The following is a 22,514-nucleotide window of genomic DNA, read 5'->3' as shown; positions in this document are numbered from 1 at the left end:
TATGTTTGTCACGGATCATAAACAAGCCTACGGTTTGCTGTGAATGATAATTGACCCCGTTGACTCAAAAAAAAAAGAAAAAGAAAAACGATCGCAGCACTCGACTTAGACTTCCCATGAACCCGTCGTCACCTGTGCATTATGTTTCCATGGCAACGCACAACAATAAAACCGTTGAAACGGTCGAATTTGTGCGTGTGTGTGCATGTGGGGGGAACCGGAATCTACATCAACGTTAAGCAGCCGTCGCCCGGAGAAGATGGATTTCAACGCATTGAGGATCGCGGCTGCCGAGTATTTCCGGAAGAACGGAGTTCCGGCAACATTAGAGAGGCTGCTGAACGAGTACTTCGTCCGGCAGCCCCCAGACCTCCATGGCTACCTGGTAGGTTATTTTTTTCTCCCCACTGAAGCGGTGAACAGTTACAACTCACCCGTTACGGTTAAACCATCCGATAATAAAGCCAATTAATCGGAGATAAAAGCCACCACTATTTGAGTTATGCTAATTAATTTACATAGCATTACATAGGGAATGGCTGCCGTTGTAAAGGACGTTGTAACTGGCAGTGTATTTGACACCAACTACCGCTCCATTAGAGTGAGAAACGAAGTGAATTTTTGACCCCCAAAATGAGGTACGCATTTTTTTTTTTTTGTATTTTAATTTGTGTGTAATAGTTGTCTATTCTCTATGTGAATGTGTTTCTGTAAAATGTATTTTGTGTTTGTACAGTTCTCACGGCATTGTTATTGAATGCCAGTAACAACGAAGAACGCCTTGTGTCCGTTTTCTGCTTGGAGGGAGTTACAAACTTGTTCACAAGAACATCCTTGTTTATGTTTGTCACGGCTCATAAACAGACCTACAGTTTGCTGTGAATGATAATTGACCCCGTTGACTCAAAGAAAAAAAAGAAAAACGGTCGCAGCACTTAACTTCGACTTCCCTTTCCCACGCGCCCGTCGTCACCTGTGCATTTTGTTTCCATGGTAACGCACAACATTAAAACTGTTGAAACGGTCAAATTTGTGTGTGTGTGTGGGGTGTTGGACAAAAATATATATCTACATCAACGTTAAGCAGCCCTCGCCCGGAGAAGATGGACTTAAACAAAATGAGGATGGCGCCTGCCGAGTATTTCCGGAGGAACGGAGTTCCGGCTACATTAGAGAGGTTTCTGAATGAGTACTTCGTCTGACAGGCCCCAGACCTTCGTGGCTACCTGGTAGGTTTATTTTTTTCTCCCCACTGAAGGGGTGAACAGTCACAACTCACCCGTTACGGTTAAACCATCCGATTATAAAGCCAATTAATCGGAGATAAAAGCCACCGCTATTTGAGTTATCCTAATTATGTTTAGTTATCAAGTATTTCTATTATTGGGGCCTGCCATAGCATTACATAGGGAATGGCTGCCATTGTAAAGGACGTTGTAACTGGCAGTGTATTTGACACCCACAGCCGCTCCATTAGAGTGAGAAACGAAGTGAATTTTGACCCCCCAAAATATTTTTGAAATCGCCCTCACACCTACAAAAATTGCTGTATTGATATGAAAGTCTGTCATGACATCGCACTGAATGCCTGCTCCCATAAAATGTTTTTGAAATGTCTGTAACCTTTCTATGCAGCTTACTATAAAAACAACACATATACCTTAAAGATTACTCTACGTAAGTGGAAAGCACGGCAGGATTGTATGATATATTGACATTCTATTGTAAAAAACAAACAAACCCCAAAACAAAATAAAAACTTTATGGTAAATTACCAGTAGCTGTCGTTACCAAAAATTTACCATAAAAATTACAGTACAACGCACAAGGAAGTACCATAGCATTACATAGGGAATGGCTGCCATTGTAAAGGACGTTGTAACTGCCAGTGCAACTTCCGCTCCATGGAAGCTCCGCTCCATGCTTACCAAGCTCCGCTCACAACTGACCCACGTGACCGCAAGTCTCACAAGCAAAGCCTCGCGGCTCGTTGTTTCTATGTAAACTTGACTCAATAAGTGCATCATTTCTACTGGTTTTTCACAATATATCAGCTACTAGAATGGACAGAGGAATTAACAAGATTATGTCATCATCTGGTAGGAAGTTACTGGTTTCTCAATCACAACCTGAGGCCAGCAGGTGTTAGTCAGTTATGGTAGATCTGAAATTTGGTTTGATGACCTCTTTATGAGAAGCTACAGACTGATAGGAGGAACCAAAGAGCTCTGTAAAGGTGAAAGCAGAAGTTGGGGTAGCTATAATTAATTTAATTTCACATAATTATCGCGGTAGAAGCCATTTGTTTAACATTTTATGAAATATATTTGTTCTATTTGATGTTTGCTGTGATTGACTATATACTCACAAACGAAAGAGGTAACTAGTCCAACGTTTAGAAACTACAGCGGCTGTAATGCTTTTCATTGGCTGATGCCCGTTCTACGTGGTCACGTGCGTGGCCTCTCACAAGCACACGCTTCCCGTGAGCAAAGTACAACATAATGGCAGGACTGATACAACTTGTACACCTTGAAGCCTGTCTGCTACACAGTCTTACAAGGCCATAGTCAGACTAACACTAAAGATATTTACAACATAAAACTGGAATCTTAAATGCTTTATCTAAATATTGTTTTAATTTTTGTAATATGGAAGAAAAAAAAACAGTAGATGTAATTTAAACATTTTTGGAAATGCAACACCCTCTCATCAGATTACCAGAATTAGTAACCTTAATTAAAAATATCAAGCCATATTTTGTTGTGTTGTTCCAACGTTGTGAATATTACACAATATCTGAGAGCATTAGAATCGAGAGATTTTTTTTTCTCTGTGCTTTTAATCTTTAGAAATAAGCGACTGTTTTTGAGTATGACATTTTTGTGCATTGTTCTTGGGTGACTTTTGTTAAAACAAATATTTTCCTTCAGGCTGATTGCTTGTTCAAACTGTCTACACCGCCGAGGATCAGTGATCTGAGAGGAAGAGGCATTTTTTCAGAAAATGGACAGCTTATCGTTGAGGCAGAGGTTTTCTGCATCGTCTGTAACAAAGAAAAGGTAAAAGTAATTCAGAAGTCATCCACCACATCCACATAGATGAAGAACAAGTCGGTTGTCAAAGAATCACAAGCTTAGATTATTTTAATATGTCACAAAATTATAATATCTCACTATTCTTTGTTCCGTTGATCCCATTAATCCCAAATTGCAGTTTTAATTTCCCTTTTTTTCTACATTCAGTAAATTTATTTAGGCTAAAATCTGCTAATGTTTTAATCACAGCAGAATATTGTTGAGGCCGGCCATAAAGGACAAAACTTTTGACGAAAAATAGAGTGGTAGAATTGAATTCCAGAATACACTCTATTAACCTTTTTTTTTCTTTTTTTTTTTCTTTTTTTAAACATCTTAAACTAAGGAAGAAAGAGTCTTAAAGCAAAATCAAGGTGTAAGATGAAAGATAAATAATACTTTCTTCCTCTTTGGTGCATCATTACTTCATTGGGGAGACACACATTAAAATCCTCTTCCGTACTCGCCAAGTAAGACTTCATCTTTGAAATAGCTTTGGATCCAAGCTACATCTTCCACTAATTTTTGGGCATCTGGCGACTAATTTCCCAACTGAAAATGACTCTGAGACTGGCTTCAGCTGTCCTGGGAGAAGACGAATCACAGCTCCACACATGGTGCCCTGGCCGAGCCGAGCCCTTCTCCAGCTGCTGCACACAGAGTGACCGCTACGAAGGTTTCCTTCTCTATCTGGCCCGACAAAATGCCACGACAGTTTATGTTTTGAACAGTATCGTAACCCATACTGTTCAAAAGAATGGTCAAAGGAAAAGGGGTTGTGTCACAAAGTTCAGATTAGGACATAAATTGTTCTCTGCGTTGTGTTCTTGCATTCTTGATGCTTGTTGAGCAGAGCTGAGACTACTGGTGATTCAAACTTTTAAGCACTAATAACATTTTATTGCTATTTTTTCTTTTATCCTCATTCTCCACTAAGCTATGCATCCATAGTTAAACTCCAGAAGAGCTGTGAAATGAATTGTATTTATGTATAACCAGATGTTAAGGGCAGCACGACTTTACCATTATTATTTGTACTATTTAAAATATCAAAAACTATCAAACAGATACCTAATCCTGTTTATTGAACTAGTTCATTCTTCTGTTCAGAGCATGTCATCAGCAGCTGTCGTAAGTCACTTTGTACCAGTGGGAGCTGAAGGGAGTCAGAGGAGCTCTGATTATGTGGAGACTGCTCTTCAGTGGATACATGAACCGTTCAGGACACTTTTACTGAACCAGGACCCATGTGATCAATCTGAAATTGATCAAATGCTGAGGTAATGACTCCACTTGTTTTCAAGTTAACGAATGACAACTAACGTAACATACACAGGAGGCATTTTTAAGAGTCTACAACAAGATACAAAAGAGGGGGTCGATTAAGGGCTTTAATGGGGTCCTGATAACAGTGAATGGGAGTTTTAAAAACTAATTTGGATTCTGTCTATTGCAGTTCACAACATCTCTGCCTTAATGCTGCTAAATCCTGTGCAGAGTTTCCGAGATGTTTTAGAAATGTCGTGTTTCGATTGACACCAAAATTTTAATTTGTGTTATTCCTGGCAGCGATTTCTTTGCGTCCTACCGTGAGGAGGAGAAAGCAAGGCGGGACAGGCTGAAGGCTGAAGCCAGCGAGCTCGAAGCAGTGGCTTGCAAAACACCAGTAACGCCGACAAAGGAAAAGAAGAGCTCCGGGAAAGGTAAATGTTACTCACCGTAACCCTGAAGATGCTGCTGGAATTCTAAAATTTTGCACCTCAAGGTGCCAGACATGTTGGACCAGCTCTGATACTTTCCTTATGAATCAATCTGAAAAACAAAAAAACCAACAAACAAAAAACTCAACTGCAGCCAATGGTTGAACCGTCTTAAAAGTACTTGAACCCCTTTGGTGGTGGCACCCCTCAAGAATGACTAAAAATATTAAAGCTTATATCTAGGACTCCAAGATCCATATGTAACTCTTGACATGTTTAGTTTCAGGGGGAAAAAAATCAAACTTTTCATCTTTTTCTTTACATTACAGGCAAAAAGAGCACTGTTGACGAGAAGCTATTTCCTCCACCAGAGCCGCCAGAGCCAGTTCTGCTGGAAGGCATGGCTGTCGGCTCAGTGTCCCTGGCTGTAGCTCAGTGTGGGGCAGAAATAAAGGAAATGCCTCTTTACAAATATATATCAGCTCTGAAGAATCAAGAGGTTTGACTAGAGCAGAAATACTAATTTTTTACAGAACATTGAAAGCATTCAAAAGGTTGAACTCATTTCACCACAGGTACCGGCACATTTTCATGTTCCTGTTCCCTGGATAACTCTGCTCAGCTGTGGGAAGAAATCCCCTGGAAAACTGTGTTTACTGGAAGAAATTATTCTCATCTCCAAAGTGGGACGTCCAGTCAGACAGGTATTTATCTTCTCTACCATATTTAGCCTTTTTTGTCTGTTACCGACAGCAACGAGTTGACAGTTGTCATGGACTGGCTGGCTGTTTCTAAGGTTATTTTTTCATGATTCCCCCATTGCTTAATTTTAATAATCAGAATTTTGCATAGCTGTGGATGTTCTATATTTTACTACATTTGTCCCATTTCCTGACACCATTTTTAAAAGTAACAAAGCTGTAAATGTCCTCAACAGAGTGTCACGTTGGCCTTGGAGTTACAGAAGGAGATGATGAGACTGATGAGCACGTCAGGAAAAGGCGGGGTGAGAGACACTGCTGCATAAATGTTTTTTACTTGAAGTTTCTGTAAAAGATTTGGACATGAAGAGCACTTCCTGGGGGATTTTCAAATTAATATAATGCAGGATGACAGAGAAAGCACAAAGGTCTGAAAAGATGTTCAACGCTTCCTGTACATCACCTAGTTGAATGATGTTGCCTTAGTTTCACCAAACCTTAGAATTGTTTGATTTAACTTATTATGTATGCATGATGTACTTGTCATTCATACGGTAGCTTAAGCTAAGCTGTTTTTGGACAAAACCAAGTTTTAAATAGGCATGTTAGCGACATCCACTACCGGATATGGAAAAACGTTTAACATCAAAGCTGTTGGATTTTGTGAATGCTCCAAGATCACCCTGTCTTCGGTGTCACACAACGGAGTGCTCATAGCGAGTTGCGATCGGCTGGAACAGCCTCTAGATCTCATCACTGACGCCTGCAGGAACCTTACAGTGCCTCTGGGAGTTGATGTCGGTTTGGCTCTGAACTGTGCTGCCCCGAAACTTGTGGACTATGTAAGTCAGCCGAAGATTTTCCAACTACAATAGTAATACTACCATTGTGTTGGGGATACTTCTTTTATTCCAGTCATTTATTATATGGACACGGGTCCATTAAACAAATGACCTGTTTATTGTATCTGCTTTGCTTCAGTCTAAAGGAAAGTATGAAGTAGCAACAGGAGGTCTGAAGTCTCCAGATGAATTGATTGAGGTGTATCACGACCTCACCAGCAAATACCCGGCAGTGGTGGCCGTGATCGATCCCTTCAGGAGAGAAGTGAGTTCAAAGCATCTGAAGTTATTTCCTAATTTGTTTGCCATTGTTGTTTTTATACTTCTGCCCAATATCCCAAACTTTTTGTTAGAGGGTTTATGAAACAGAAAAATGCACGCACAACATCAATAACTCACAATACCATTCAGAAGGTAATTTGCTTCACACAAATCTGTCTTTCATTCATAGTGATCATTTTTGCTGATGTGCGCTTTTTTTTTTGTTGTGAAAATCTGGCTTTTATGTTTTATTAATTACCATTTAGTTCTGAACAGATCTTCAAACATGCGACCTGATTCTTGTCTAAGACTGCTTTATTGTGTCTTCTGTTAGGAGGCAGAGCAATGGGAGAAACTCAGCAGTAGGATTGGGATTTCATGTTCACTGCTGTCTGACATCACACACAAACCAGAGGCTCCAGTCCTGCCAGGAGTCCATGGTTATGTCTTCAGACATGCCAACGAGACAACGGTCAGCGACCTCATCCATGCTATAGTCTCCTACCAAGGTACTAGATGGGAGGTGTTGCGCGTGTGTGTGTGTGTGTGTGTGTGTGTGTGTGTGTGTGTGTGGGAACCTATTTCTGTCTACAATGTGGGGTTGAGGGAACCTTCGTTCCTTTGGGGACTTTTTCTTGATCCCCACAAGGGGAAATGCTGTTGTAGGGTTAGAGGTAAGGTCTGTGATGGTTGAGTTTAGGGTTATGTTCAGGTTGTAGAAAATGAATGGAAGTCAATGTATAGACCCTATGAAGATAGAATAACATGCTGCATGTGTCTGCAGACAAATATGACCAAGCAGCATAAAGTTTTCTGCTGCTGCAATATGCATGTTCGGTATGAGCATTGCATGATAACTAGGATCAAACTGAAATGTATTTGACTTAGTGTGGCTGATCAATGATAAAAATATGGTCTTTTGATTTATGGATTATTGGTGCTCACTTATAAGATTCAGAAGTTTAAAAATGAAATCGTAGCCTCCCACTTCACTATTAGTGTTTCACGTCGCTTTGCTTTTTCGAATAGTGTGTGCAATTCTTTGTCTATAGACAAACAATAACTATTAAACCTGTTGATATCAATTCAGACATATAAAAAGGAAACTTTCTTTATTAAAACCATGTTCTTTGTACCTTTCCACTTCATAACATGTAATTTCATTTATTGTCTAATTTGGGAAATCTGTTGTCTAGATTCATAGTCTATTCAGGCTCAGGCGGACGCTGAGAATAAGCAATAGGTGCAGTACAAGTTAGAGTTATTTGGACAGTTTCCTCTTTATGAGAGAGGCAAAAGATTAGGTTGGGACGTTCCAGACTAACTGGTGGAGCAGTTCCAGTTTTTAGGGTCATACAAATAATCCAAATATCTCCCAGTTCCAGAGCTTAAATGTTCAATAGAGTTTAAAGTTTATTGGAATGTGATGAATGTGTCCTTGCATTATTATGCCGTTCTTGCTATTGTACTAAAGTGAATCCTGGTTTTTCGCGGCGGTTGCGTTCCAAAAAGAACCCGCGATAGGCGAAATCCTTGAAGTAGTAACCTTTATTTTTTACAATTAGTATACAGCATAATTAAATATTCTACGTTGAAACCAAAGAACAAAACTTGTTTCCAGGACCAAGCATTTTTTTTTTAACAAATAGAAGACTTTCTTACAAATAACTACAGTAAAACAATCATTTTATTCATCAGTATGAAGTACAGTAAATCAAATTGTGACTCATATTTCACTGTTCCTCTGACTGTGATGCTGCGGCCTCACTCTGCTCTCTAGTGTCGTTTTCTTCTGAAGCCTGTGGAGCATGTGTGTCTTTTCGAGAGAAGAACAGAGTTATCAGTAGTTGTTGTTTTCTTCTGGACAAAAATATTTGCCAAAGCTGCATTACGTATATTTAAAGACTGTAATGTTATTGGCACGCAGGTAGAGAAGAAACATGGAGACTGGTTAGCCAATCAGGACACAGAACACAATGTGCCGTGAAAAAAAAAACTGCACAAAAAAATCCGCTGAGCAGCGAGGCCATAAAAGGTGAACCGCGTTACAGCGAGGGTTCACTGTACTTGAAAATGGTCTCAAAACAACAATATCATCGTTTAATGCAATTTATTGTTCAGCAAAATTAGCTATTGTGACAGGACTAGTATTTAAAAAAATAATAATTGACTTGAACAGAACACACACAGGCCTTCCTTGGATAATCCATCCGTCCATCTTCTTCCGCTTATCCGGGGTCGGGTCGCGGGGGTAGCAGCTTCAGAAGGGAGGCCCAGACTTCCCTCTCCCCAGCCACTTCCACCAGCTCCTCCGGATGAATCCCAAGGCGTTCCCAGGCCAGCCGAGAGACATAGTCCCTCCTGTGTGTCCTGGGTCTTCCCCGGGGCCTCCTCCCGGTGGGACGTGCCCAGAACTCCTCACCAGGGAGGCGTCCAGGAGGCATCCTGACCAGATGCCCGAGCCACCTCAACTGGCCCCTCTCGACGTGAAGGAGCAGCGGCTCTACTCTGAGTCTCTCCCGGATGACTGAGCTTCTCATCCTATCTCTAAGGGAGAGCCCAGCCACCCTACGGAGAAAACCCATTTCGGCCGCTTGTATCCGCGATCTCGTTCTTTTGGTCACGGATCCCATCAACACCCTGTCCATAAAAGTAACGAACAGAATCGGTGATAATATTCAGGAAATATTATCCAGATAGAATATATATAATTTTTTTTCTGCCTGCTTTTTTCATCTTTACAAGTTTTCAATGGATTGTAAAAAATAATTTTTTCCATTTGTGTGGATTTTTAAATTCTAATCTGCAGGTTCGGTGGTGATGGATACGATGTTCAGTGAATGCTGCAGTGGTGGATCCTTTGCAGACTTAGTAAGTTCTCTTCTCTGTCATTCAGTGTTCAGTGTCACATGTTCCTTTATATTATGTCACTGTAACCTTTCTGCTGAACAGCAGCTTGATTTAATGTGCTCAAGTTCAAAAATTCTCCTTTCACTGTTTGTTTAATAACTCAAGTAAATAAAACTCAGAATATCACTCATTAGGCAATGCAGTTTTCTAATTGTGTGAAGCTCAGGAATTAATTCTGATTTTTGTACATATTGGTGAAAATGTCTTAGAGCTTATAGTAGAAATAAAAGATGGGCTTCTTGGAAAGGTCAAATTTGACAACAAAATAATACAAAGAGATTTTTAAGACAATGTTACAAATGTTTTGGCCACTTTATGGCCTACAGCCGTTCAGGAAGACGGCCGGCCCAAGGTGGTCATAATGTTACAAAATAAATCATAAATTTATCAACTGTGATGACTCATTGGCTAATTATTTCAAAGGACATTGGGCTGATCCAATAAAATGTCTTCTTAAGGGGGCCAAGGCATAAGCAAACTAAGCGGCTGTTTGGGGCCCCTAAGTGGAACTGATTATTTATATTTTTTAGTCAGTAATGATTTCTATGTGGTTACATTAACAAAAACACACTGCTGTCCTGTTCAGGGTGCACCCCACCTCTTGCCCACTGACCACTGGAGATGGGCACCAGCACCCCTGGTGACCCCACTAGGAACAAGCGTGTTAGAAAACGGATGGAGGGATGGAAAACCTGTGCACCTCATTTAAACCTTCTCTCCTCCCTCAGGCTGTGGGACTGGGGCTGGACCATGTCAAACTGGGAGGTCTGAGTGGCGCTCAGACGATGGCTAAATACAACCGCCTAATAGCAATAGAAGAAGAACTGGCCCAACAAGGACTTCTGGGTAGGCGTTTTTCTGTTCTTCTCTGACTTCTTTAGCTGGACAGAGAGGGAGGCGCTCACAAAGCAAGGAAAAGTGAGGTCTGAGCCTGAGAGCATGTTTCTGTCTCTGTGCTGGATGTGAAGGGACGCTGTGTGTGAGGAATCATGCAAACATGTATTGATGTGGGGGAGAGTGGAAGAATGAGAAGCCCCTCTACCTTGAATCTGTTAATTGGCCACTTAATTACACACGAGGACAAATACATTCCCATTCATCATTTCTGGAAAAGCAGGCGGGGACACCAGAGGTTTAATGAGCATTGAGTATGTGAGTGTAATCATAAGACAGCTGTAGTCAGGACGGTTTTTCAGTGTTTATGTTTATCTTGATACTTTTTGCTGACTTTCTGCTTCGAGACATATTCGAAGCAGAAAAAGAGCATAAGTGTATGTTTGCTAAAGATTTGCAATTTTTTGCACTATTTCTGTTGTTTTGGTCTCGTCCCCAGTCTGTAAGGAACCGGAACCGCCGCTCTTAAGCGAAAACCCAAACGAGGAGCCAGCTGCAGCAGAAGAAACCCATATGACTCAGGCAACAGTCCTGCTGACCATTGAGTACACCACACTCAGTGGTCAGCATTAATCTGAATGTTTTTAGCCTTCTTCTCTTTTTTTTCTTAAATAATCATATTAAAATATGTTTATATAAACATATATTAAACAGCACATCAAAACATGTTATGTTTGATGTGATAAAACATGTTATGTTTGATAGATAAAAACGTATTTATTTGAAAATAAAGTTTTAAAAGCTTCCAGTGATTTTTGGCATTCTTTGATTTATTTATTAATTTTTTTCTGAGTTTCCTCCAGATGATCGCGAGTTTCTGCTGCATAGTTTCAGCTGAAAGATCTTCAGCAAAAAAAATAAATAAATAAAAACGTCTTTCAGCTTATTTCCCACCTTTGTAATGTCCCACTGTCTCATGAAACACCAGACGCTCAGTCGCTCATGTTCTTGTTGAGTTTTGGTGCTTTCCGGGTTTAGTGTGCTCTCACTGATTTCCTTCCACCATGGTTCTGCTGATCCCCTGTTTTGCTTCCAAGTAAGCAGTTTGCTTTCAACCTATGTAAATCTTGGTCTTGTTGGTATGCATTTATTCTTCTGCTTGTATTATCAGGTTGTAAAATAGTTCCGTCTGTGTCGGATTAGCAGCACCACCTTGCTCCCTGAGACGATCGGTTTTGCTGTCCAGTTTGGATTTATAGCTTACAAACTCCAAACATGGCGGACTGAACTCTGCTAAAACCATAATGTTATGTTTCTCCTTGGCAAAGCAGGCCAGCTAGTTCTAAAGGCCAGCTCATTCCAGAGAGTTCTGCCATCATTAAAACTACAGTGATGCGTTTTTGTAGTCCTAATCAGCTCCTCTGCCCTGCTGCGTTTCGTTGCTGTGGTAATGGATCCTCTGCTAACTCTCGTGTGTGTGAGACAGAAAAGGGGAGAAAGAATTTTATCTTTGTGAGACACCCATTCAGTTAATATGGAAGAAGCTCTCCGAACAAACCTTTGCCGTTCTGAAACCGAGAGACGTATTCTAAAACCGTTTGAAGCGTATGAGAGGGCTATTTGTCGTCTCCCATAGTACCGCGATTCATATTTGTACCTCATTCACAGTAGTTGCAGTGATGAGACAAAGATAGTGTGTGCAGAGCTCAGAAAATTTTCAGAAATACATGGAAGTGAATCAGGGAGAGCGTCAGTTACCCTGGTGCATGATTTTGCTCTGAAGCACCTTGACAGAAAACCACATTTTACCGGAGCAGGCATGTGTATCAATCTCATGACCGAGTTTGATATCGATAGGGTGATAATTGTGAAGAATAATAAATAATACGTAAAAAATAATATTTATTATTCTTCTGTCACCGTTAATAATACGTAATAATAAAGAGGCGTTCTATTAGGTGTAGAACAATAAGTCAGTCAGTGCCTCCATGCAATGCATGGAGGCACTGACTGACTTCGCTTCGCAAGTCAGTCACTGCTCTCCTTATGCATTGCTATGGGCAGGACCCAATAAACACAAACTTAAACATAGATTTAGGAGATTGACTTGACTAACTGGTTATAAGGCAAAGTTTACCCTTAGAACATTTCGTAACATAATAAACATCGGCATTCATATATCACCGTGCAGCAAAACGCAGCTAGCATTTGGCTGTATCAAATTATATATTTATTGGGGCCTGCCCATATGCAGGGGAAGGCATGAATAGAACGCCTCTTTATTATTATTATTCTTAAATTCTTCTTCCGCGGCCGTTAATGTGGCTCGTACCGCTTCTTAGGACTACAAATACGCATCACTGTAGTTCTACCTATGGTGGAGCACTCAGTTGAAACAGAGGACTGAGCAGGCCTTTAGAACTACTTGTGTTTTGAGCATTATATAAATAAGTTAACCCAATCACTGTTTCACATTCGATTAGTTTGGCCATTTGAAATGAATCATTAGCATTAGCCTTTGACCTAATTATAATAAAAAAGGACTACAAAAATGCCATATATGTAGTTCTAACTAATACTCAGTTAAAACAGAGGGCAGAGCTTCCATTTAGAACTACTGGCTGTAAATAACGGATTTAACCCAAACACTGTTAGACATTGGATTAGTGTGGGCATTTAATATGAAGCTTATGGGTTTTTTTCAAAATAAAAGTCTTTATATTCCAGGGAATGCAGGTTAATGCATAATATTATATATTATGCATACATTATAATGCATAATATGATATATTATGCATATATTATGCATATATTATAATGCATATATTATAATGCATAATATATGCATTATATTCTTCTCTCTGTCTAGAGAACTGCCTTCTCTAGACTGAGAGAATACTGAAATGAATCATTTCAGTATGAAATTATTTCATACTGAAATGAATTTTATTTTGGTTTCGATCCCCAGGCCAGGGATCGAACCCAAATTAAAAGCCTCAACGTTCCCATCAGGCTAGTGCACCTCTGCAGCCAGTGCAATATTAGCCTGCATTATGTTTTTCTCTCAGGTTAGGGAACTTAGCATTAGCCTTTTACCTTAAATAAACTATTAGCTATTTTTCTTACTTATTAGCCATGCTTAGTGTACTGAATGAAGTAGGTCAATTACAGACAACATGCTAGTGACGCCCCACCTGCTACTGACAGCATTTAGGATTACATTAGCATTTTGTCTAATTTTAGCTTATACACTCATTTTATCATGCTGAATGGTGCAAGTCCATGTTAGTCTCCAGTCTGTCGCTGGGCAACATAGAGACATACAGGGCACACAACCACTCACACACACACTCACACTCACACCTCGGGAGAATTTAGAGAAACCAATTAACCTGACAGTCATGTTTTTGGACTGTGGGAGGAAGCCGGAGAGAACCCACGCATGCACAGGGAGAACATGCAAACTCCATGCAGAAAGACCCCGGGCCAGGAATCGAACCCAGGACCTTCTTGCAAGGCAACAGCTCTACAAACTGCGCCTCTGTGCAGCCCCTTCCTTTTGACTACAATTTACTTAAACCTAGCATAATTGTGACACAGCGCCTGCTTATGTACATGTGACAAATGCGGTTCAGTTTACCTTTTAACAATAAAATATTAAAGCCATGAGAAAAAACATCGAGTTTGATGCTTCCTGGTCCAAATAATAATGAATATAGTCAGATTCCAGTGTTTTTAGGTGAGATTTCACTCTTTGTAGTTTGTCCACAGAAAAGGTTTGTGTATATACTGAGGGTGTAGAGCTGGTCCACTGTTCCATGACCACGAAAACCACACTGCTCTTCTTGAATCCAGGGTTCGACTATCCGACGGACCCTCCTCTCCAGGACCCCTGAATAGACCTTGTCAGGGAGGCTTAAGAGTGTGAACCCCCTGTAATTGGAGCACACCCTCCGGTCCCCCTTTTTGAACAGGGGGACCACCATCCCAGTCTGCCAATCCAGGGGAACTGCCCCCGATGTCCATGCGATATTGAAGAGTCGCGTTAGCCAACACAACCCTACAACATCCAGAGCCTTTAGGAGCTCTGGATGGATCTCATCCACCCCCGCGGCTCGGCCACCGAGAAGCTTTTTGACCACCTCGGTGACCTCGTCCATGAGATTGGAGAACCCAACCCAGAGTCTCCAGGCTCAGCTTCCACAATGGAAGGCATGTTGGTGGGATTGAGGAGGTCTTCGAAGTACTCTGCCCACCGTCCCACAACGTCCTGAATTGAGGTGAGCAGCACACCATCCCCACTATAGACAGTGTTGGTGCTGTACTGCTTACCCCTCCTGAGACGCCGGATGGTGGATCAGAATCGCCTCGAAGCCGTGCGGAAGTCTTTCACCATGGTGTCTCCAAACTCCTCCCACGTCCGAGTTTTTCCTTCAGCAACCAGCCCGGCCACATGACGCTGCACCCGCCGGTACCTATCAGCTGCATCCGGACTCCAACAGGCCAAAAAGGCCCGATAGGACTCCCTCAGCCTGTCGGCATCCCTCACCGAAGGTCTCCACCAACAGGTTTGAGGGTTGCCGCCGCGACAGGCACCGACAACCTTGGGGCCACTGCTCCGATTGGCTGCCTGGGCAATGGAGGCACGGAACATGGTCACTCAGACTCCATGTCCCCCACCTCCCCCGGAACGTGTTCAAAGTTCTGCTGGAGATTGGAGTTGAAGCTCCGCCTCACAGGGGATTCCGCCGGAAGTTCCCAGCAAACCCTCACAACACGTTTGGGCCGCCAGGTCTGTCCAGTTTCCTCCCCCACCACCGGAGCCAACTCACCACCAGGTAGTGGTCAGTGGTCAGTGGACAACTCCACACCTCCACTTGATTATCGAACTGCGTTCCTCCCAACCACGCACCTCCAGGTCTCACTGTCATTGTGATTGCCCAGACGCAGTGAAGTATACACAATCTCATCCTTTTACCATTTTGCCTTTCCATATGATGTGATTTGAAGAGCTGGTAGATTAACAATGTTTTGGGGTTTTACCGTAGTCTTTATCTCTGACTTCTCAGATTTCGGTTTGTTACTTTTTGACATAACAGATGGAAGTTTTTTTGTCTTTGAACATGAGATCTCTTTAATCTTATTCTTCAACTCCTTGATGTCGATTTCTTGCATTTTTATTCTTGCTACATATGCACTTACTTCTGCCTCTAGTGCTTTTATCTGTCTTCTGAGAGCTTTGACGGTGGTCTGACTCTCATGCACTTTAAACATTGCATCTTCCGGCAGATAGTCTAACTTGGAGTTGAGAAGCTTCACTGTATTCTGCAGTCTCTCCTCCTCGAGCTTGAGATCCTTAATTTCTGTCTCTTTCTCTTCTAGTTTTGCGGACAATCTGCGGTTCTCAGAGCGATACATTTTGAGTTTATCCGTTTTCTTGTCGGTGTCTGGGAGAAGTATAATATCTCCACTCTCTTCATTTAGCCCCAACCTTTGCACCTTAGAATAAGTTGCTTTGACCAATTGAAATTTCTGCTCATTCTCATGGAGTCGCAGAACTTCTTTAGTCAGTTCTACAATCTTAAATTCCTGTTCGCGAATTATATCAGTCTGTATTCCAATTTTTCTGTCATTACAGAGAAGTACTTCTGCGGCTCTTCTGTTTGTTGTCAGAGCTTCTTCTCTCTGCGTTTTCAGTTTCATATAATCCTCCTGTGTACGCAGGAGGTCTTTTTCAAATCTTATCTGATTTTCCTTGCTGCTCTCAATCGTTTCAGCCAGCTTTGCCTTAATCTGGTTCACTTGGATCTTAAGAAACTGATTCTCTTCCTTGGACTTTTCCAGGAGTTTCTGGGTTTCAACAACCTCTTTGTCAAGATTCGCTGTAGAAAGTTCCAGTTTTTGATTTTTTCTCTGCAGTGTTGCTTTTTCTGTATGAGCTTGTTCAGATTTCTCCTGGAGGACGTGGTACTGCAATTCTTGTTGTGACATCTTCCTCTCTAATTCAAAGAAAGACTTGTGTAGTGACATGACTTCCTTTCTTAAACTCAAATTTTCTTCATCTTTGTGTTTCACCCGCGACACTGAAGCTTCTTCATTCTGGCGAGTTCTTTTCGCCTCCACCTCTATCTCTTGTGCAACTTTGCGTTGTCTCTGAACGTCTTCTTTTAGAGCATCAATTTTCTTCTGTTTTGCATCCAATGCGTCCTTAAGACTGCCAATTGTGTTGTCTCTAGTTTTCACGAGCTCCACCTGCTTTTTTAGCTCGACTTTAAGGTTCTCTGTTTCATTTCTGAATCCGGCTGCTTTTAGCTGAGACGTGTCCAGCATTATGTTCAATTTTTGGTTGTCACCTATAAGCTCTTTCACCTTTTTTTCTGCTTCCAGCGCTCGATCTTTGTACGCCTTCAGTCCTCTCATTTTCTCGGCCATGTCGCGCCTCCGTGCAGTTTCAGACATGAGAGAATATGTTTTCTCTGAAATAGTGCGCTCCATGAATTTTACCTGAGCTTCTAGTTCCTGAATTCTTTTTACACTTTCTTGAAGTTTAGTCATAATCTCTTTATTTTTGTTGGAAAGTTTAAAATATTTAACCTCCAGTATTTTATTTTCTTTCTTCTGCTGACACACATTCTCAAGCTGTGTCCGTAAATCTTTTTCAATACTTAGAATCCTCTCCCTGTATATTGAATATTGTCTTTGGCTTTCTTCTGGCACTATGGATGGCCGTGTTTGGTCTCTGGCTTTTTCCGATTCATTCTTCTGGAGTTTCTTCTGGGATTCTGGATCATTGTCAGTTAATTGAACTGACTTGGCCTTGGTTTTCGATGCCTGTGTTGAACGTTTCATTTTCTTCTTGGTTTTGGATATCGCTTTAAGTCTCTTATCACCTGCAATCAGAGAAAGTAATCTTACCTTGGAGCTCTTGGAACACAATGACCCTGACAGGGACTCTGACAGAGTCTAAGTCTTTGACTATGACATCACTATGTAATAAGTGATGTCATGATCTTTGAGCTAATGACATCACTGTTCCTGCAGAAGTATTTTTCTATCATGGGATCCCTCAGATGTATGTAATATCATTGAGTGATTAAACTCTGATATGATGCCTTTCTTCAAACTTTCCTTTGTTAACATTTTTTCTAAAGTTGACTTGGCAGGTTTTGTCAACTCATTATTATTTTGATTTGTTCTTATGAAGTTTCTGAGTTGGAGATATTTAAAGAAATGTTTTCTATCTAGGTGAAATTTATGTTGCAGATCCTGAAAGCTCATTAGTATATCTGAGTCTGGTTCAAAAAAATTCTGAATCATTTGGAGTCCTTTGTCTTTCCATACTTTAAATGTTCAATCAGCTCTTCCAGGTATAAAACATTGGTTACCCCACACCGGACTGAACAGCAATAAACAATTTGGTTCATTTAAAATTTTTTACATCTCTCCACACTCTTATCATATTCTTAAGAAATGGATTTTTGGTATGTTTCAGAAGCTTTAATATTGAATTTGAATATAAATATGAAGGAAGAGTCTCCATGTCAGTCCAATGTGGAGAATGATTACAGTAATAAAACATCATAGATATCAACTGCACAGCGTAATAATAAAATTGGTGAAAATTTGGGCACTTCAAGCCTCCACTGTCATAAGGGAGATACAGTAAAGACAAACGGAGTCTGGACTTCCTATTGTTCCATAAAAAACTTAACATCTTCTTCTTTATTTGTGAAAAGAATTCAATAGGAGGCAGAAGAGCAACATTCTGAAATATTTATAGTAACTTTGGCAATATGTTCATCTTTATTATATTTATTCTTCCAATCTCAGATATTGGTAGTGGCATCCATCTTTCAAATGAATTATCTACTTCATTCAATATGAGTTTGTAATTGGTCGCAGCAACCTGTTCAAGATCTGAAGAGATGTGTACTCCTAAATATTTAAATTCATTAACTATTTTAAACTGTAATACATCTGAAGATGGGCTAATTCTTTCATTTGCATTTATTAATAGAATGGAAGACTTGTTTTTTATTTTGTATCCAGATATCTCACTAAATAATTGAATTATTTCCTTAATAATTTGTATTGATCGACTTAATTTTGATATGAATAAGATCATGGCAGCGTTTATTGAGAAGGGAAAATAATTTGAATGGAAAGTTTCTTTAAACATGTCTAATAATGGGGTCAAAAGCTTGTCTTTAAAGGTCTTATATAAATCTGTTGGAAGGCCGTCTGGTCCTGCTCTTTTCCCTGATTTCATATTGTCAATAACTAGCCCTAACTCTTCTTTCATAATTTCTAGATTCAAGTTGTCCTTGTCTTCCTCTGAGAATTTAGGTATATTTAATTAAAAAAAAATTGATTTATGTTTTCTAATTTTATGTTTGTTTCTGCTTTATACAAGTCTTCATAGTAGTTGTTAAAAGCTGCATTCATTTCTTGGGGGTCTTTCAAGATTAGTTTATTTGATATAATAGATGTTATTGGTGGTTTAGTTTTTATTTGCCATGCCAGTAACTTGCCTGCTTTGTTGCTTTGTTCATAGAATGTTTGCCTGAGTCGCAAAAGACTTGATGCAGCTCTGGAAGCTGAATATTTATCATATTCTGCTCTCATAATCAATAATTTTCCCTTATTTATTTTGGCTTGAATTACTTCTATTTTATCTTCCAATTGTATTCTAGTTTTTTTCAGTTTGTTTTGTTTTAGACCCTGTATAACTAATAATATGTCCTCTAAGGAAGGCCTTAAATGCTTCCCATTGTATACTTGCTGTTGTTTCTGTATTATTAGTTTGGAAGAATTCATCAATTTGTTTTCCTAAATATTTGACAAAGTTTTCGTCTTGTAACCATTTATGTTGGAATTGCCATCTTGGCAGGTTTCTCTTTAATTTATCATCTTTATAAACCAAACAACATGGAGCGTGATCTGAAATTACAATATTGTCATAAGATCAACTTGAATTCTGAACCGTAACTCTGTAGAAATTAACAAATAGTCTATTCTGAAGTGGGTTTTGAAAGTAGTTGAATAACAGGAGTATGTTTTATTAGCTGGGTTTTTCTCTCTCCAAACATCCAGCAACTTCAGCTCCTTCATCATTCTATGAATTGCAGCTCTACAGTTGTTCTGTGACTGATCTAGTCTGGTTGTTCTGTCCATGTTTGGATTTAATGCACAGTTAAAGTTCCCCCATTATGTGTGATTCTTTAAGCGTTGAAAGGGTGAGGAATAAATCATTATAAAAATTACTGTCATCCACATTGGGTCCATATATATTAGTTAAAATTAGAGTTTCTGACATTAGGGAGCCTTGGAGTATTAGGTACCTTCTTGTTTTGTCTTTAATAATGTTTTTAATTTGCAGTGGCACCGATTCATGTATTAGAGTCAAAACTCCTCTAGAATGAGATGTGAACGGTGCCGTATATTTATTATCCCTCCACTTCCTCCTCACCTTTAAGTTGTTCTCATCAAGAAGATGCCTTTCCTGAAGAAATACAATTTTAGAGTCCATTTCTTTCAATCTATTCATGACTTGCTTGACGTTTTGGAGGCGTTGAAGACCCCTGCAGTTCCATGAAATAAAATTACATTTTACAGTTTGAGGCATAAAGTAACAAAAGTAACGGGTTGCTTAACATTTAAAAAGAAAAATTTTGGCCAATATTAGCCAAATTGTTAGCATTTATGGCTAATTTTAGCTCGTATGCTCATTTTGACACGCTGCATGGCGCGACTCCGTGTCAGTCGACGTTCTCGCGATTCTCCTCATGCCGTCAATCGCGCTGCGGCTTTCTGTGGCGTCGATGCTAACTTTCAGCATCGGAATGCCGGGTCCGGACCGACGGGCGCGCTTTGGCAGGCCCCGTTTAAATTTCTTCAGAAATTTTCTAGTCTACAAATTATTCTGCTATAACACACACTCTGTATGGTGTTTGTTCACCCTGTTTTTACAGGCACGCTGCTAATATTCTGCTTTTGCCCCCACAGACAAAAGAGGTGCCTGTGTGCGCGCGCGTGTGTGTGTGTGTGTGTGTGTGTAACATTGTTTCTGTAGCATGGAAGAAAAAGGAAACCAATAATTGTGCACTTCAAAACGTGCTGCCGCTGAATCTGGCCAGAGAGACTTCAGTTACATTCGTCCACAAACTGTGTTAGGTGGATCAGTTGGGGAGGAAATTGTATCTCAGTGCTAAATGAAGCTTAAAGCCTTAATTAACAGCCCAACACAATAGGTGACGGACATCTGTCACAGTTCACAGCTCTCGTGTTTCACTTGCTTGCTGGAGAAGGGATGTGGGAAGTCTGGGCAGGTGTCAGGGAAAATAAAACTGAACCAGGAAAGCCTAACAGCGTGGTTTAATCAGCAGTGTGGCCATTGTTGCACTCAAAGGATGCAGGCTGATCCTCTGGTCTAAACCTGACTAAAAGCCTTCACTATCTGGAGCTTTAAGGGGAAATCCAGCCAAAGACACTGTAACAAAACAGTCAGCAGATATTTTAGTCTGATCTCTGTAATTATGAAAATTCTTAGTGGTCGAAAAGGTAGTAATAATTACACACACACATGCCCACACACACACACACACACACACACACACACACACACACATATATATATATATATATATATATATATATTGATAGATAATCCTAACTGCTTTTGTCAGATTTGTTCCTAGAGTTCCTTTTCCCTTTAGTGGAAACAACATGGAGTGAAAACCATCCTGGCTTCTGAAGAGGTTCCTGCAGTGAATATCTTCAGTGTGTCGTATTTTGCCGTCATCTAGGATCAGAGCCAGTGAAAAAGCTCAACAACCTGATATAAAAATGGCTGCTTCTGTTTTGGGGAGGACTCTGGATCCTCTGGAGATTATTGCACAACAAAGGTTTTTGCATAAAATGAAAAGCAAAAGATAAAAGGTGTCCTCTTCATGAGACTGTACTCCACCAACAGTGTCTTCAGTCAGAAGCTATTCCTGAACCACTGTGATACAGACAACAACAGGAGTCGATAGTATCTACAAACTGTCAGAAACTAGCAATGAATGTGAAGAGGCCCTAAACTGCTGTTGCTCTGTAACAGTCATGAGACTGTTACAGACAGTCTCAGGACTGGATATGGTCAACCCACTCTCACTCCCAACTCGTTTTTGAAGTGTCGGCAGTGTTTGCGAGGACCATTCGCGTAAATAATCCATGTAAAACATGCGACCTTCCAAAATCGTCAAAATTTTACGGTGAAGGAACCTGCCCAAGTCGTCACATATTGACGCGAAGGGTATACCCTTCGCGTCAATATGTGACGCATGGTCAGACGGCGTCCCAACTCGTCAATATATGACGAGTCGGGTGTGAGAATGTGTTGATATGGTGATGTTAGCATTTCATGTCAAGCAGCAGCAACAGAATTAGCGCTGCTAATCCACCTCATTTGCTTTTGTAGCTTCTCTTCAAATCTCTGTCTGGCCATCTGGTTAGGAAGCCAGGCAGAGATGTTGCCCACCATGATTAATGCAAGAGATTGGTTGTTTCTGACCATGAGCAATGCGTTTCTGCACGGCAGTGGGACCACAGCGAGGAACCAGAGGAAGTGGATTTGTTCACTATTGAACTGTGCTGTGAGGACATAGTGAATGTTTGAACAAATATATAAAAATCACATTTTCGTTAAACACCTATCACAGCTTTAACTGTATAATTTGCCTGTAATTCTTGCTGAGCAATATATTGATTAGTTTCTGTGAGCGTTCTGTGGGTTGGCTGCAGGCGAGTATTTTTATTTTTGCTGCAAGCTCAGAAACGCTGCATTATTCTACTAGTGCACTTTAGAAAAAGAGTGAAGAAACCCCTGGAAAACAAGTAGAAAAATCAGAAATTGATCGTGTTAACATGAGAGTGATTATACACATCAACATCACAGTATGAATAAATCACAAAGACCTAATCATAATTAGAATTTTCCATTTACGAAAAGCTTTTTAAAAGGCAACTTGCTGTGACACAGAGACAATGTTTGTAAAATATAAAATATATACTGTATGTTGCAGAAACATACTGTATGTCTGCAAGATTTTCTGCAACATACGGTATGTATTTTATGTTTTGGTTTTATTCAAAGAAATTCAGCAAAGAACATCTCAGCTGCAGGGCAGTAAAAAATTGCAAGGAAAT

General features: G+C 40.3%; 1 protein-coding gene across 2 annotated transcripts; it reads left to right on the top strand.

Annotated features, from left to right (window-relative positions):
- The first annotated feature begins 181 nt into the window (after positions 1-181).
- LOC122842656 (enolase 4-like) lies at positions 182-11,129 on the top strand. 2 transcript variants are annotated; one of them, XM_044136724.1, is made up of 14 exons: positions 438-993; positions 1,088-1,229; positions 2,934-3,062; positions 4,188-4,357; positions 4,647-4,780; positions 5,107-5,276; positions 5,353-5,481; positions 5,715-5,783; positions 6,156-6,320; positions 6,460-6,585; positions 6,916-7,090; positions 9,391-9,452; positions 10,220-10,337; positions 10,825-11,129. In XM_044136724.1, exons 4-14 carry the CDS (start codon positions 4,191-4,193, stop codon positions 10,956-10,958), a joined length of 1,449 nt encoding a protein of 482 aa, XP_043992659.1. In that variant the 5' UTR covers positions 438-993; positions 1,088-1,229; positions 2,934-3,062; positions 4,188-4,190; the 3' UTR covers positions 10,959-11,129. The 2 variants fall into 2 exon arrangements, with proteins under 2 accessions (XP_043992658.1, XP_043992659.1); XM_044136723.1 differs by lacking the exons at positions 438-993; positions 1,088-1,229 and adding an exon at positions 182-385.
- Positions 11,130-22,514: the final 11,385 nt, after the last annotated feature.

The sequence above is a fragment of the Gambusia affinis genome, linkage group LG13 (genome assembly GCF_019740435.1).
Source record: "Gambusia affinis linkage group LG13, SWU_Gaff_1.0, whole genome shotgun sequence".
In the NCBI taxonomy this organism is placed as follows: domain Eukaryota; kingdom Metazoa; phylum Chordata; class Actinopteri; order Cyprinodontiformes; family Poeciliidae; genus Gambusia; species Gambusia affinis.
This window is presented reverse-complemented; position numbering and strand designations above follow the sequence as displayed.